The 17,283-nt window shown below is 41.7% G+C and overlaps 1 protein-coding gene across 1 annotated transcript in view; it reads right to left on the minus strand.

Moving 5' to 3' along the window:
* TICRR (TOPBP1 interacting checkpoint and replication regulator) overlaps positions 1-16,058 on the minus strand; it is a 42,772-nt gene extending 26,714 nt beyond the window's left edge. Inside the window, exons 1-7 of the mRNA XM_002919567.4 lie at positions 15,269-16,058; positions 11,117-11,393; positions 9,955-10,190; positions 8,370-8,604; positions 7,262-7,391; positions 3,008-3,147; positions 1,986-2,204 (exon numbers count right to left, since the gene is read on the minus strand). Coding sequence (XP_002919613.1) covers positions 1,986-2,204; positions 3,008-3,147; positions 7,262-7,391; positions 8,370-8,604; positions 9,955-10,190; positions 11,117-11,393; positions 15,269-15,931 — 1,900 coding nt within the window. The 5' untranslated portion in view covers positions 15,932-16,058. The remainder of the gene's footprint in view (positions 1-1,985; positions 2,205-3,007; positions 3,148-7,261; positions 7,392-8,369; positions 8,605-9,954; positions 10,191-11,116; positions 11,394-15,268) is intronic.
* Between the last annotated feature and the right edge of the window lie 1,225 nt (positions 16,059-17,283).

Consider the following 17,283-nt stretch of genomic DNA (forward strand, 5'->3'; position numbering starts at 1 on the left):
GGCAAAACTATATAACCTCCAAACCTAGCAGAAAGGAAAAAGAGGAATAAACAAAACTTGATTAATCCCATAGTCCGCTAGAAAAGAAAAAAACTATAGAAAACACAAAATAAGAAACTAAAAAACATCCAAGCTTATCAGTAATTATAAACATTTATTTTACAAATACACTTGTTGGGTAAAAGAAGCTATCAGATTGGATTAAAAAACTCCCTTACATTATGGATGTCAGAAAATATTTAGAATTAAGTATCAATGAAAACAAAATATGGCAAACTTGTATAATGCAGTTAAACTTAAAAGAGAATTCATAGACTTAAATAATCTTTTAAAGAAATAAAAAAAAAAAATAGAGGCACCTGGGTGGCTCAGATGGTTAAATGTCTGCCTTCGGCTCAGGTCATGATCCTGGAGTCCTGGGATCAAGCCCCACATCAGGCTCCCTGCTCAGCAGGGAGCCTGCTTCTCCCTCTGCCCCTCCCCCTGCTCTAGCTTTCTCTTTCTCTCTCTCCCCCTCCCCCCAGCAAATAAAATATTTTAAAAAATAAAATAAAAAAATAAAACTAAAAACCAATCAGCTAAGGGTCCAACACAAGAAATGACATGAGAGTAAACCCCCAAAATAAAGGCAATAATAAAGACAGGAAAAAAAATGAATAGGGAAACAAAAAAAAAAGAAACAAGAGGTCAACAGAAACAAAACAATGATTCTCTGAAAACCCAAATACAGAAACCTATAGTAAGACTGAGCCATTTTAAATGCAAGAAAGCATAAATAAGCAACATTAGAATGAAAAAATAGAGCAGAGATTTGAAATACTAAGGTAAGGTTGAAGTTCATTTTCTCCATAAAGACACCCATTTGTTCCAGCACCATTTGTTGAAAAGATTATCCTTTGCCCACTGAATTACTGCGGCACATTAATCAAAAAGCCACATGCCACTGTCAAGCAGGTCTATTTCTGCTCAGAATCTAGTCCAGAAACTGTGTTAATAGCACACGGTCTTGAATGCTGTAAATTTTGCTCTCCCTTGAATGAACCACATTCTCGAATACTTTTACCGGCTCATTAAAGACGTTCTGGCTCATTCAGACTGATGATCATCTATGAATCTAACATTCCAGAGGCAAACAAACAAAACCCTTCAAGGAGCAGAATTTATGTATTTATTCCAGAATTCTCAAAAGAAATCAAAGGTGACATCATGCAGTTACTACCCGAAGTCCATAAGCTATCTTTACGCTCCTCCCACAGGATGGGCTCTGAACGTGCCCTGAGAAATGAGAAACTACTGCAATTCTCTCCCCTTTTTAGAAAAGAAACAAAGAATCGTAAAATTAATGTTACTGGACGAAATTCTTCTGCCCAAATCTGAAAGACCTCAATATCCTAGATCACTCCCAAAGCTTTCCCCTCTCCCTTTATTCCCCAATCTATAAAGCTTCTTTAACCACCTGTCGTATGGCCATGCCACGGCCCTTCTTGTGACTTAGCAGCTTCTCTGTGGCTAATGCCAATCCCCATCTAGAACGCTCTCTCTTACCTTGCTGCCATCTCGACTCTGCTTGCTCCTCAACATCCCCTGGCTCCTTAGAAGCCTCCTCAGCCTGTTCCGGCCCAGGACTCCCCTTCCCATTCTCCACTCCTGGTGTGTCTTCACTTTGCCAACGAGCAAGTCTTTCCTGTTGTAGATTCTTGGCTCTCTTATGTATTAGGTTGCATTAGTTCATTATGTATTTTATATGTATGTGTGTGTGTGTGTATCTGCATATATGATTTATTATCATCTCTGCAGTTGGATCATAAATCTGAAACAGAACACAACCTTATTTTTCTTGTATTCCCCATAACACACTTTGAGGAATGCAGATGTTTGATAAATGTTCATTAATTGAGGAACAGGATTAAAACTTATAAAAACCTGAGGGTATGAAAGAGAAAACATGGCCTTAGACACCAAAAAGCTATGGACTTGAGGAATACCTTTCGGTTTAGAGCTTCTTAGTGTCCTTCCTCGGTTTTCCAATTTATCTGCTGTTCTTCCACCAGCTGTCTTTTGGATCCCCTTGTCCCCGGCTGCATCGGGACTGCCATCTGGACACAGCTTCTGAGCCTTCACGTTCAGCCTCGCGACGTTCAGCATCTTCAGGGAGCGGCACATGGTTTTCATCTTCTGCCGCACCGGAGTACGAGGGACCCCTCCTACCAAAGCAACATCGTGCAGAGAAAAGGAAAACAGCTTTCACTTCTGCCGGTTTAGGAACCATTTTAATTCAGATCACATATTCTGTGAAAGAATACTGAGATAAAGTATATCCCTTCAGGAGGATCTCAGTTGGGTGGTTCCTGCATCTCTTTGTACCTACAACACGGAGTAGAAAGAGAGCTCTTCTTTAAACCAAAATTGCAAAACTAAACATCACAACAGGACCCGATGATTTTAGGTAAGGCGAACGCCAAACAGGCCTATTTTGGTGTTTCCTGATGGTCGGAGTTGTGACGGAACTCTTCTGAAAAGGCAACCCAGCAATCTGCATCCAAAGCTACTTTCTTCCACTTTTTGATACAGTAACTTGTTTCTGACAACTTATTCTAAGCCAGGCACTCAACGAATAAATCATATGCATGATGTACCCTCTAGTATTATTTATAATGATAAAAACTGAAAATCTGCTCGACAACGTAAGAATTTTGTAAATTTGGTGAAGCAATGAGGGTGGAATAGTAACAAAAAAGGCAAGGTAGCAGATGAATATGTATAAGCGGTACACAAAGCTGGATTTATATTTCTGTCATAACTAAAAACGGAAATGGTTTATTAAATAGGATGGTGGGCCATTTTTTAGCATCACTTTTGTACTAATGTAATCATTTTCAAATTTGAAATATAAGAACTCGTCCTTTTCCTATTCGGTTACCATTTCAACCCCATTTTAGGGAATGCCAATCTTTTAAAACACACACACTCAAAAAAGACTGCCTCAAGAAACAGTCTATGTGCATACGTTTCTTTCTGCTGTCTTCCTGATGGGACAGAGCGGATTCTTCTCGAGACTTTCTCTGGTAGAGTTCAGACAGGCAACATGTTAATTCACTTTCAGTTTTGGAAGACTCTTCCTTATTAGATGAGGCAGACTGTAGTAACCTGTGAACAAGGCAAGATGTCTAGTATAAAGCTGAAATTCTGGTTTTTCCAAAGTGCTTTAACAACAAAATTCATTATCCTTTTAAAAGCTAATCAAAAGATGTCCGCACAAGAAGCCTTCAAAAATATTTTTTTCTCAGAAGGAAAAATGTCCCTTTCTTCTCGCTTATGATTTAAACACTCAGGAATGGAAGCTACCTGTTCACAAAACCATTAATCATGACATATAGTATTGATTTCTTTATTAATAAGATTCTTAACGTCCTAGGGTACATGCCTAATGCAGGCAACTATTCCATAGTTACTTTTTACTCAGTGTCAATACATTAAAGTATGAGATGATGTAACACAGTATATTAAGTGTCACAGTGACTTCTAAGTAATTCTTCCACATCGTAGTAAACTAATCTGGAATTGATGAGGAGGGGATGAAGTGGGGCAGGGGGTGATTAGTTACCAAATCCTTTTCTGCCTAGGACTACATATCAGTCACTAAGCAAACTAAGAGAATGGCACAACTTTCAAAATTTATTACTTGTATTTCACTATCGTCTATTATGTGATATTATTTGATTTAAAGCAGGAAAAGTTATGGCGACGGGAGTTGAACCTGCTGGGACTCTCAGCTTCACACATGCAGCAGGTCTGAAGCCGACTTGATTCTCCCTAAGTGTGCTTGGGATCACCTTTCTCTGAGGGGACGGTTTGTTTTTCGGTTAATTTTTTAGAACTTATGAACCTTTCAAATATAGAGTAGAGAAAGCATCATTAGATATGTACCTCCCAGCAAGATTAAATACTTACTAATGGTTTATCCTATGTACTTCAGATTTTTTAATGAAATTAAACATTATAGACACAAAAAAGCCCTACTCCATTTTTTCCCATCCCTTCCCTCCAGAGGTATTCCTAGACCTGTGTTTATTCATAGAGACATACATATGTACCAAAACCAAATAAACTGCTATTATACACATTCTAAGTTTTTAAAACTATCCTACATCATCCTTTTGCACTTTTCTGTATTCAGCATATTTTTCATGAGCACATAAATAGCTCTAGTTTGTTCAGTTTTACTAATCTATCTATAATATTCTATCATATAACTAGACCATAGTTTTGTTTATCCGTTTCACCACCGAGAGACAGTTGGTTCTTTCCACTTTTTCACTTTCAACAACTGGGAATGAACAATCTAGTGTAGCTCTCTTCGAGTTTGTGCAAAAACTTCTCTAACGCAGACACATACAAGTGGAATTGCTGGCTATACATGAAGTTTCTGCTTTACTAGGAATACAACCTGCTCTCTGAAATGGTTGTGACCATTTACACTTCTGTCGTCTAAAGTGTTGTTTCCCTGTGTGCTAGATCTGATTTGCTGACCTGGGACAACTGAATGGGTATAAAATAGCATCTCGCAGGGTTTTTCTTATTGTGATTTTCATTTCCATTTGCCTAAACTGAGCATCACTTTTTTTTTTTAAGTAAGCTCTATGCCCAATATGGAGCTTGAACTCAGGACCCTGACATCAAGAGTCACATGTCCTTCGGACTGAGCCAGCCAGGTGCCCCAAAACGGAGTATCTTAGCTTTTCAAATTACTGCTGTTGGATTTCATTTATGAACTGCTTGTTCACTTTCTTTGCCCAATTGCTTATCTTTTCCTTGTTGATTTTTAGAAGCTCTGTACTAATTAAGATACTAATCCTTTGTTATATGGATTATAGCCACCCAGGCCAATGACGAGTCCTTTTCATCATACAGAAAATTTTAAATTACAGTCACCTATTTTCCTTCATGGTTTGAATGCTTGTGGTTTTCTGTAAGAAATCCATTCCCAGCCTGAACTACTCCTGTGTTTTCCCTTCTTACGATTTTAAAGTTTTACTTTTTACATTTTTTTTTTTAAAGATTCCATCCATTTATTTAACAGAGATAGAGACAGTCAGCGAGAGAGGGAACACAAGCAGGGGGAGTGGGAGAGGAAGAAGCAGGCTCATAGCGGAGGATCCCGATGTGGGGCTCGATCCCAGAACGCCGGGATCACGCCCTGAGCCGAAGGCAGGTGCCCAACTGCTGTGCCACCCAGGCGCCCCATACTTTTTACATTTGTTTTTAAAAATTTATACGGAATTTGAGGCGCCTGGGTAGCGCAGTCGTTAAGCGTCGGCCTTCGGCTCAGGGCGTGATCCCAGCGTTCCGGGATCGAGCCCCACGTCGGGCTCCTCCGCTATGAGCCTGCTTCTTCCTCTCCCTCTCCCCAGTTGTGTTCCCTCTCCCGCTAGCTGTCTCAATGTCACATAAATAAATAAAAAAAATCCTTAAAAAAAATTTATATGGAATTTATCATTGTGTATACTGTGAAGTAGAAATCTAATTTTTATCTTTTTTCTTCTAGAGAGCCAATTGTCACACCACCATTTATTGAACAGTCTATTCTTTCCCAGATTTATAACTTTGCCTTGGTCATATGCTGAGCTCCCATATAGGTGTGGGTCATTTTGGGGGCATCGTACTGTTGCATGGGTCTGTTGATCATTGCACCAATACCACACTGCCTTACTCATTAGAGCTTCATGGTAAACATTGCTATCTTATAGGGTAAAGTGCACCTGTTCTGTCTTAGCCCTTTTAAGCTGACGTATGTTCATGAATCAGAAGACTCGTTATTAAGTCAATTCTTCCCAAATTGACCTAGACTCTGTGCACTCTTGGTCAAAAATCCCAGGAGGCTTTTCTGGTGGAAATAGACCGATTCTATAATTTACATGGAAATGCAAAGGATCTAGAATAGTCAAAGCAAAGTTGAGAGGACTAAGACTACCTGACTTCAGTACTCAAGACAATGTGATATTAACACACTGTCTGGACTAGATTCTTTTCAGAACTAGACCTACATGATGGTGGTGAACTGATTTCGACAAAGGTGCCACAGAAATTCAATGAGAAAAAGACTATCGCTTAACAAATGGTGTTGGAACAACTGGTTATCTCTGTGGCAAAAATAAACCTTAACTTTACCTCTTAATATTATTTTGAATTTCTTCTATATCTCTTACATTTCTTTTTCTTTTCCTTTTTTTGTTTTTTTTAAGATTTATTTACTGTCGGGGGGGGGGTTGGAGCTGGCAGGGGCAGAGAGACACTCTCAAGCAGACTCCCTGCTGAGCACAGAGCCTGATGCAGGGCTCGATCCCACAACCCTGAGATCATGACCTGAGCCAAAACCAAGAATCAGACTCTAAACTAACTGAGCCCTGGGCAACCCTCTTTTACATTCCTAATATGGTTTGTGCCCAGGTGGCTCAGTCGGTTAGGCGTCTGCCTTTGGGATCGAGCCCCACATCAGGCTTCCTGCTCTCTCCCTCTCCCTCTGCCTGCCACTTCCCCTGCTTTTGTGTGCTGTCAAATAAATAAAATCTTAAACAAAAACAAAAAAACCAAGCAAAAACAAAAACACTGCTCGATTTTGCTATAGATAATTCTATTTTATTTGGCTTCTCAAAGAATCACTTTACGTTTGATTTCTATTGTTTATTTTCTGTGATTCATGTTTGTTCTTATCTTGATTACGGTCTTATCTTTTGGGTTTACTCCTTTGTGTTATTTCCTGTACTGGAGCCTTAACTGGTTTTTAACTTTTCTTCCTTAAAAGATAGTTTAAGTTCTATAAATCTTCCTTGAAGCATAAACTCAGCTGCATTACACAAATGTTATTTTTCTTTTTTTACTGAGATTTAATACTAAGTATTTTCTGACTTCCATAATGAGTGCATTTTACTTTTGTAATTAAATTTTTCCAATTTTTTTTTTATCGGGGTAAAATATACATACCATGAATGTAACATGCTAATCACTTTTAAGTACACAGTTCAGGGGTATTAAGTAAATTCATAATGTTGTGCTACCATCACCTCCATGAGTCTCCAGAACTCTCTGCATCTTGTAAAACTGAAACTCTATAACCATTAAACAACATTCTCCATGTTCAATTAGTTTTTAATATTATTGGACTATACTAAGAAAATGTGGTATGCTAAACAAACAAACCCATATGCAGATAAGTGAGAGCTGATTTCATCCATCAATATCCAGAGAAATAAAAAAGTTTTACCAAAACGACTCCATCAAACTTGAACTGGCACCACTAAGGTTAGAGCAAGGAAACCACTTTTCCACAACAGCTGCACTCCAGGGAGCGGAGCGGCCAAGCTCCTGCTGGGCCCACTCTGGAACAGGAGCAGCTACAGGGACAGGAGCAGAGACAGGAGAGGAAGGAGAGAAAAAGAGGCATTAGGACCAAAGCGGAAAATTCAAGCACTTGCTCCTCCCTTGGACAGGCGGCATTCTTACAAATGACACACAAAGCCACATCACTAACAACATTCCTTCATCCAGATCACCAATTCCAACGGGCCCATGTGGTCTATGAAAAATGCTACCCCAACAATGTACAAACACAGGCTTGCGCACGGTTCCTCAAACATTCCAGACACACGCCCTTCTCAGAGTCTTCATGCTTGCGGTTGCCTCTATCAGCAATGTTGTCCCCGTATCACTGCCTTCAAGCCTTTGCTCAAATATTACTTTTTCAACAAAGCCTGTTTAAAACTGCAACCCTCCCACCCCTTACACTCCCCATTCCTTTTTTCCTGCTTTATTACAATGGCACTTATCTCTTTCAAACATACTATGCAATCTCCTTATTTATTGTCTTGTTTCCCCAGACTAGATGATACACTCTCTAAGAACAGAGACTTTTATCTATTTTGTTCTCTGATACATTTCCATTAAACAGTGCCTGACATAGCAGCCACTCAATAAATCTGTCGAATAAATTAATGGAATAAGTATCAAATTGATATTTCTATCTAGCTACCATAAATAAGGTTTGTGTTGTATTAGTAACAGTGCAACAAACTGGAGGTAGACAGAATCACAATAGCTTCATATGCAGTCTTCATTAAATATAGTAATCCAAGTGTCATCTTATACCTCTGGTTTCAAACCAGTCTCACAGAGCCTTTGGACTCCTCAGAAGTGCTTTAGGATTTCTATAAATAATGATGATTTACATTGCCTGAAGTATTGTAGCTTGCTTTTATCTGTTTTATAATAGATACTGGGGTTCTACTAAGAGCACAGTGAAAAAAAATTCTGATGGTGAAAAAAACTATAAGCCACTGCCCTGGAGTATGTTAGTTATTGGTTCAGAAACTTACCGCAGGTGGCAGGATCTTCGAGTGAATTGTGAATCTGATTCAATACAATATCCACAACATCAGAAAGAAGGGAAGCTGTATCCTGGGGGCTCTCTGCCACAGCTGCTTGGAAAAAATGTCTTTGAAATTCAGCCTCCTCAGTGCGGAACACGGTGAGAATTGTAGCATTGGTAGAGAGGGGGGAAATAACTCCCGCGAAGGGGGGCCAGCCTTCACCAGGGTCCACACTGGCAACCTACATCAGAAGCTCTAATTAGTTGAGAAGACTGTCGTCCTATGGCTAAAGAAGAATGTAGCTTAGTAAAAGGTGACAGTTTCCCCTGATGATTATTATTATAAAAGAGAAAACTGTGGAAAAGACAGGCTGGATGGCTATTAGTGCTAGAATTGAATTTAGTGACTATATAATCCTAACCTCTCAATTTACAAATAGGAAAAACCTAAGGTTACCAGGAATATTTACTAAGCACTTATTATGTGATTATAACTCACTGAGTCCTCACAACTGAGGATCTCACAACCTCACTCTGAGGTAAAAATGATCATTACCTCCATTTTACAGAGGAGGAATTGAGGCTGAGAAATAAATAACCTGTTTAAAGTCACCCAGTTAGTAAGATGCAGAAACCAAGCGCATATGAATTTGAAACCCATACCCTTATCCGTGAGGCAATACTACCACTTAAGGGATTTACTCAGATCACAGGGTTGGGCAGCAGAGCTGAGACCCAATCCAGACCACCTGACTCCCGACCCAGTGCTCTATTAGAACACGCAACTCTTAGAATAATATCGGTTCAGGGATATCGGTTTTTCTAAGTGTCTCACAATGGGATCCGAAAGATAGAAGCCTTCTGAGGTAATAAAGGCAAAAGACAAAGTAAGGTAAGAAATTTGCTGGTTGTTTAAAAATAACCACTACCTTTCAATCAAATCTGGGTATATATGTATTTTTCAGAAGACATTTCTAAGTTTGTGTAACTACTGAACACTACTGCATTAATTTTACAGTGTAGGGCTTTTAAAAAATGATATTTAATTTATAAAGTTAATAAATATATCATAGAACATCTACAAAATAAGGAGAAACCAGGCATTTGTTCACCACCCTAAACTAATGCTGCCCATTCAGCCCACTGCTTTTTTTATCCCCCCATATGAATATAATTTAACTTCATTGGAGTCAAGGTACATGCAATTTTATAAACTGTTTCTTCACTAAGGAGCACTATCATGTGCGACAGGTGTCACTGAAACTACTTCATGTAGAACAATCCTTGGCACTTCATAAATACACTCATTTCACCTCACCAGTGTGTTTTTTTTATTTTATTTTTTTAAGATTTTTTTTTTAATTTATATATTTGACAGAGATAGACAGCCAGCGAGAGAGGGAACACAAGCAGGGGGAGTGGGAGAGGAAGAAGCAGGCTCCCAGCGGAGAAGCCCGATGTGGGACTCGATCCCGGAACTCCGGGATCACGCCCTGAGCCGAAGGCAGACGCCTAACGACTGCGCTACCCAGGCGCCCCACCTCACCAGTGTGTTTTGAGACAAGAATAATTTCGCAGGCGCCAGTACCTACCAGGTGTAACTCTTCAGCAGTCAGCCTGCTTACCAGCTGCTGAAACAACAGCCGCTGAGTTGTGTTCTCCTCTGGACTTCGCAGCATCCAGCTCTCAGTGCCCAAAGTGCTACTTGCTGGGAGAGACCACTGGCTTGCCGTGCCTTTTAGAAGAATTCTGACTGGTTTCTGAAAATGTCTCTGATGCATGGCCAAGGGCTCTAGGGTGACTGTCCATGTTTCTGGAGCCTCTTTGCCTGTTAGAAATAAGGAATATTAAAATTATAATGTAATCATTGCTAAAAATAGAGTTAATAGAAGAAAAAAATGAGACTGTCAGTGTGATACTAGTATTGTCATTCACACTTCAACCCTCATCCCACTGCAAACAGGCTAGCGGAGCAAGTGCACTCCGTTCTACAGGAAGAGCTACATATGAACGGGATCACAAGGGTCGAACTAAAGGTCAGAACTTCTCAATAATTATGCCTTAGAAATAAGTATTCAAGCAATACTCGTGACTTACAAAAAAGACAACACTGCTTAAATCCGTAAAATACAGCGTACCACATCAAATTCTAAAGAATACATATGACAAAACTGCTTAAACAAAACTACTCTTAAATTTCCTTAAACTGCACACAATGTATATAACATGATTTTATGCATACATCTCTACAGAGTAGACTCCTGTGTGGATATGGGATTCAGAAATGAGATTCACTATACAGCAGATCATATAGTAAACTTATGAAGAGTCTAACAAGTTGGCTCTCCCTGGTAACAAGCACCATTTTCAGAGGCTGCTGTTTAAGTTGTTATTTCTTCTCTTAATCACTCATTGCTTCTCTATGGTCTTCCATTTATCAGTCTGTTCTATGAGGCAGGAAATCATACCACCACTTTGCTTGGGCACCTGAACAGTATTATCCTTCTTTTCAACAGCTGGGAAATTCTTTAAAAACCACTCACTAGTTCTTTTTGTAGATGGGCTGGCAGTTATACTGGGCCCGTGTTCGATGCTTTCCTGTGGTACCTGATTCTGCACAGACACCTTTTAATTACAAGCATTAATCGAGTGCCCAGGCTGTTGGAGACTCTAAAGAAGTGAAAAGCATGGGCTTGCCTTGAAGAAATCTATGTACCTGAGACCATAAAGCCCCCCAAAGGAGTATTTGCTTACCTTCAACAGGGAGAAATAATGTTCCTTCCATCCGTGGAAATGAGGCTTCGTATGCAGAATTATAGAGCAAACAGTTTAAAGTGGCATCAGGTGGCAGAGTTGAAATCCATGAAGAGAGGGAAGATTCACTTGCCAGCTTTTTTTCACTACCAAGCAGTATTTTCCCAGCTTTAGTACAATCCTGGCTGAAAGTTTCGGACGGTAAGATAGTGCCTCCTACAAAATGGAGCAGTTCACACACTGTCCAGTACCCAAGGTGGTCCGGGGATTCCCACAACTAAAATAAAAATTACAAAGAAATTCAGGTGGTTATAATGAGGCATCCATAAATAAAGCTTGGGGAGAGCAGGAAAAAGTAGACAACTACCTTAAAGGATCAAATTATTCACTTATTGTATTAAGCCACACACAAACGGCCAGTACCCCATTACTGTAGAGCCTGCTCTCACTACAGCCCCTATCATCTCTCCCCTGGACTCTTACTTACAGCCGCTCCAGTCTGTGTTCTGCCTTTCATCTGTCCTCCACGTTGCTCTAAGGATTCTTCCAAATCATGAATCTGATCGTGCTACTTCTCTATAAAGCTTTCAAGGGCTTTCTGCTGCCTCCATGATACAGTAATTCTCGGGCATACCCCAACCCTAAACAACCTTTCCAAACACATTATCTTCCCTCACCCATTGCTACCTTCCAGGCACACTGAACCATTTACTGTTTCTTGAACAAGCTGTATTTTATCTGCCATGCTTTGGTTCATTCTGTTTCCCGTGCTTCCCCTTCTTCTCCAACTTGGGTAATCTAGCTCAAATCCTGTGTTCTCTGTGCCAGTCTTTATTTCCTCACACACAATTGTTCATTCAACCTTCTTTTAACAAACTTTTATTGAGCAAAGTTCATATGCCATGGATTAGCAGGACCTAGTCCCAGTCATCCAGAATCTTAAAGTTGGGGGTAGAGTGAATAAAACCACAATAACATGAAATATTTAACTCAGTATCACAATATAACATGACAATATTCAAGTAATATAGGAACATGACAGAAGAGCGCCTACCTCAAAATACAATTATCACGGTGTTTGTCTACTCCACGGGAGTTAACAACTATAGACCATAAATTGCTATGGAATGTGAGATCTTCCAGGTCATCCCCAAATGTTTCCTATATTCAAGTTCAAAAAGGGGCATAAGAGTGCCCAAGGTCACAGCAAGGTAAGAATAGACTAGTCCAAAAACCAAGAACTATCTTGGATAGTGCTTTTAAAATGAGAGTCATGACCCTTTGGTGGACTTGGATGGATCTTTTGATAGTTCAAATGACTGGCTCATGATCAGCATCAACGAAAACCAGAATAGAAAATATCAGAGCACAAGAGAAAATATCTCGTGCAGTGAAGATAAACAATATACTGTAAAACTTTTGTTCCAGTTATACATGCCAGTTTGGAAATTAATCAATTAATATTTGCTATTACCTTCCATATGTCCATGCCTGTGCTCACTGCTATGGGGGAGAATAGTACTAGTCCATATACCATAGATCCTGATTAGGATTTTCTGCCAAAGGGAAACAAAAAATTTGTTGAGATTGTTAGAAATTCTGGCTAGAGGACGGCCAGGAAAAAAAAATCTGCTTATCAACTGAAAGGTAAAGCTTTAATAAGAGTTGAAAAAGACATCAACTTTTGATGAGAATATATGCACATGATTTTAAAAAAAATCACTAATAGAGTATGGTTACATATTTCATTTTTATTCATATTACAGATTAAAGGAGAGACAAGTCTTAGTGACAGTTTCAAATTTAGAGATTTATAAATGTCCACAAGACTATAAATGCAGGGGCACCTGGTTGGCTCAGTCAGTAGAGCATAGGACTCTTGGTATCGGGGTTTGAGCCCCACATTGGGTGTAGATTACCTAAAAAAAATAAAATCTTGAAAAAAAAAAAAAAGACTATAAAGTCCAAGAGAGCAGGAACTATATCTGTCTGGTTCACTAATGGTACATCCAGCACACCTAGCAGATATGTAATAAATGTGTGTTGAATAAATCAGACTCGAAAGCATGCCAGAGGTCTCCTATGCTCTCTTCTATCCTGCAAGAGTTCTGTGCTTGGATCCCTCCTCCCCCAGTCTGAGCCCAGGTTCTGTTTCTTCCAGTTCTGTTTCCCAGGCTGTGAACTCCTCAAGACAGGACCTGGATTTTCTCTCCTTCCCTTCTTTCTACCCCTGTAGTGAGAGCTCTCCAAGGACAGAACCTAAAGCTCCCTTCGGTCTCGGCAGTGTGGCTGGGCTTTTTCAAGAGGAAAAGATGAATCTTCGCCAGAAAAAAAAAATTCCAGAAAAGTTTTTTTATGGGCATTTTCTTAGGGTAAACAACATAGCAGATGTCAGAAGGGAAGCCTCAGAGAAGACCCACCCCCTCAGATGGTGGGATGTCAGAACTGGAAGAGATGTTTAAAAAGATACTGTCAATCTACTTACTGTAATGCTATTCCAAAAAGAGAAAAAGGAGAATCTCCAAGCCCCATCTGCTAAGATTTATTTCTAGCCAGTATTTGATTTAATTCCAGAATAAAGTCTTTGGTGTGATTTAGTATCAATTATCCCAAATCAAGCAGTTATGTGTTGTGTACTATGTCCAGCACTTGATTTGCTGCCTTAACAAATTTTAAGTTCTAGGATTACATTTTCTCCATCAAATGTTTACAATCCCCTTAAACACCTTCGTTCTTTCCTTTTCTTTTCTAAGCCACTGCAGCCTTATTTTGCATTTACCACATCTTTGGGGGGCTTTGTATGTGAAAGCATGTTGGAAATTTTAACAACGCATATTATTAAGTACCTGCTCATTTTCCATTTGTAATCTTGCAATTTAACCCACTCCTAGTTTACTCACATGTGTTTCCAGTAAGTGGAATCACATCTTTCATCTGGTTAAGCCGCTGCCCATCAATCTGAAAAAAATCTGCGCTTTTACTGCCTAGGCCCTAGAGACATGTGCTTTCTGAAACAAACTAAGCTCCTTTCCAGTACAAATCTTCACACCTGCTCTTTGCCTGGAATGTTCTTTCCCAACCTTCCTGTTCAAGTCATTCCCCCCCCACACACACACCCTTCTACCAACTCTTGCTCACCGGTTTATTCTTATCTGTTTAATGTATCTTCCTTACTAGGAGGTAAACCACCTCAGCTGACCACCACACCCTCCGCTTTAACAGTGTACTAGGTACTCGGTGCGATGGCTTCTCAATGACTATTTGTTAATTAAATGAATGTGACAGGAGGAAAATGGTGGGGTTAAAAATACATACTTATCAGGCGCCTGGGTCATGATCTCTCGGGGTCCTGGGATTCAGCCCTCTGGGTGGGGGGGCTCCCTGCTCTGCAAGGAGTCCGCTTCTCCCTCTGCCCCTCCCCCACTCGTTCTCTTTCTCAAGTAAATAAAATCTTAAAAAAAAAAATACTTATCTCAGGGTACCTAACAGAAGCAGGGGCCCCAATACCTCAACAAAAATCCAAATGAGCCATTTACGACTGTGAGTACCTAAATTTATTCCTTTGGTCAACAAATATTTACTAACTCCTACAATGTTCAATATGCCTCTGCAGGGGATACAAAGGTGTGTGTGTGCTTGTCTCTGAGGTATTTTTAGACTAGATGGAAGGTGAGAGACTTGCACAATTGGAACATATAATGGGGAAAGGGTAAGTGCCACAAAAGTGCACGGAAATTCACAAGTTGAGACTGAGTAGTTGCCACGGGCAAGGCGTTAGAGAGAAGTTGAGACCGGCATGGAAGAGTGAGCACTGGCATTCGGGGTGACCTATAAGACAGAACACGCAGTCAATATTTGTTGACCGACTAAACGATGCTTCAATATGCCGGAGCATTCGTCGTGTGTAGGAAAAACAGAACCTGGGAAGGCAGATAAGGGCCCAAATGGTGAAGGGCCTTAAATGCTTACCTTATTATGTACCAAGGACCTACCTATCGTCCCAGTTTGTGACCACAGGTCTTCCCTTCTGAAGGGACACATGCTGGTCACGCTAGTCTCGTTCTGGGTCTCCCGCCTGCTCTGCAGACGCTGCCAGGTTCTGGTCAACCAGCAGGGCACCGTGCGCCAAGTCCGAGTTTACCACGAGCTTACCTTAGGCCACTCGGTGGTATCCAGCCAGTACAAGGTGATTTTTCGGGCGATCATGACTTCCTGGACTCTCTTGGGCAGCAACTTCTCCATCACCTGCTTAGGGGGAGGCGGCAGGCGCTGGGCCTGGGCCTCGCAGCCGGACACGAACTGCAGCAGCTCCCTCTCGGAATGCGGACAGGCGGCCAGCAGGAAGACCGCGTTCACAAAGCCCCCGAGAGCAGTCTCGTCCTCCTTGGCCTCGCCCTCCACGTCCAGCAGCCTCCTCCCGCTGCTGCGCAGGATCGGCTTCGTGGGCGACGTGATCTCGGGCCGGTCCCACTGGTAGTCCAGCAGCGTCTCCATCAGGGCGCTGTGCGTGTGGCTGGCCCTGGGCGCCGGGCCCGGCAGGTGGGCGCCGTGGCCGCCGTCCCCGAGCCTAGCGTCCAGCTCCTCCTCGAAGTCCTCCCAGGAGCGGGCCCCCAGTTCGCGGAAGTCAGACACGCGGGACGGCCAGCTCCGCGCCCCCTCAGAGTCAAAGAACTTGAAGGCCCAGCGGACCCTGGGTAGGCCGAAACGACAACTCAGGTAGGTGAGGAGGCGCAGGGCGGCCCGCCGGACCGGACTCCGGCCGGCGGCACCGCCCGCGGTGTCCAGCAGCAGCATAACATTGTGACAGCAGGCCATGTCGGCCGCGCAGCCGCCCCGGGGCTCCGGCTGGGACCCGCGCGGCTCTCTTCTCGGCCCTAGCTTCCGAGAACCAGCGCCATTCACCGCTTCCCTCAGGAGCCCTGGTGGAAAAGCTCCCGCGCTCTCCAAGTGCTCCTGCAATTGGCGGAGTCAGCCCCCAAAGTCAGCTCCTATTGGTCGCTTGCCTTACGTAACTTACGCGAGTAACATCCATCCTTGGCGCTGATTGGAAGGGCGACGGAGAAGCTCTCCACCTGATTGGTGGAGGGCGTGGCTGTGAGTGGGGCACTGTGTTCCCGGAGAAACTTAACATTCATTGGCTTGGGCCTTAGTTTTAAAATTTAAAGAGGTTGCGCTTCGGGGGCGTGTCCTTAAGGTTCCCTTTCAGGCTGGAGGCCTGCGTTTGGGCAATTGTGCGCAAGCGTGGGTGCGGGCTGTTGGAAGGTGTTTACTAAGACTTTGCAAATTTGGTACTGGGAGGGATTTGGAGATGGTCTGACTCAAGCTGGGATGAAGCCACTTCGACTTTCTACGGAGTAGAATACGATGATGAAGACTTTCGTTTTCCGTAATTTAAGAAAAAAGTATTAACAATTTAAAGTTCACTTCCTTTGCCCCAATAATTTCAAGGAGTTTCTCTGAAGTAGGTAATTAGAGCCAAATAAAAAACATATGTACATCATAGAGTTATCTGACCTGAGAAAAATTGGAAGACAGCTCAAATGCGAATGACCAAAGTATGGTACACCCTAAACGGAAGGAACATCACGCAGCTTTTTATATGTAACGTTAGATGAAAAAAGGACTGCGAAACAGAACCCCCAATTTTGTATATTTTTAAACTGTTAAGATAAAACTGTACGGAGAGTTGTCTGTGATGGTTTCTGGGTGATGACATTATGCTGATTTTTTTTTTAAAGTATATATATTACACTTTTCTAAATTTTCTATAATTCTGTATTTTCCTGTTTCATAGTCGGGGGGAATATACCTAATGAATAAAAAGTATTTCCTGGGGCGCCTAGGTGGCACAGCGGTTGAGCGTCTGCCTTCGGCTCGGGGCGTGATCCCGGCGTTATGGGATCGAGCCCCACATCAGGCTCCTCTGCTATGAGCCTGCTTCTTCCTCTCCCACTCCCCCTGCTTGTGTTCCCTCTCTCACTGCTGTCTCTATCTCTGTCGAATAAATAAACAAAATCTTAAAAAAAAAAAAAAAAGTATTTCCTGTTGCAAATAGAAGAAGCCAGTTTTCCAAAAGGGCGAGAAGGTAAAGGGAATATTCTCAACAGAGGCTGAGGACAAAGGGGGAGTTGTTTATGATATACTGGAGGAAGGTCAAGGAAATGGGG

This window comes from Ailuropoda melanoleuca, chromosome 9, assembly GCF_002007445.2.
Source record: "Ailuropoda melanoleuca isolate Jingjing chromosome 9, ASM200744v2, whole genome shotgun sequence".
NCBI classification, from domain to species: Eukaryota; Metazoa; Chordata; class Mammalia; order Carnivora; family Ursidae; genus Ailuropoda; species Ailuropoda melanoleuca.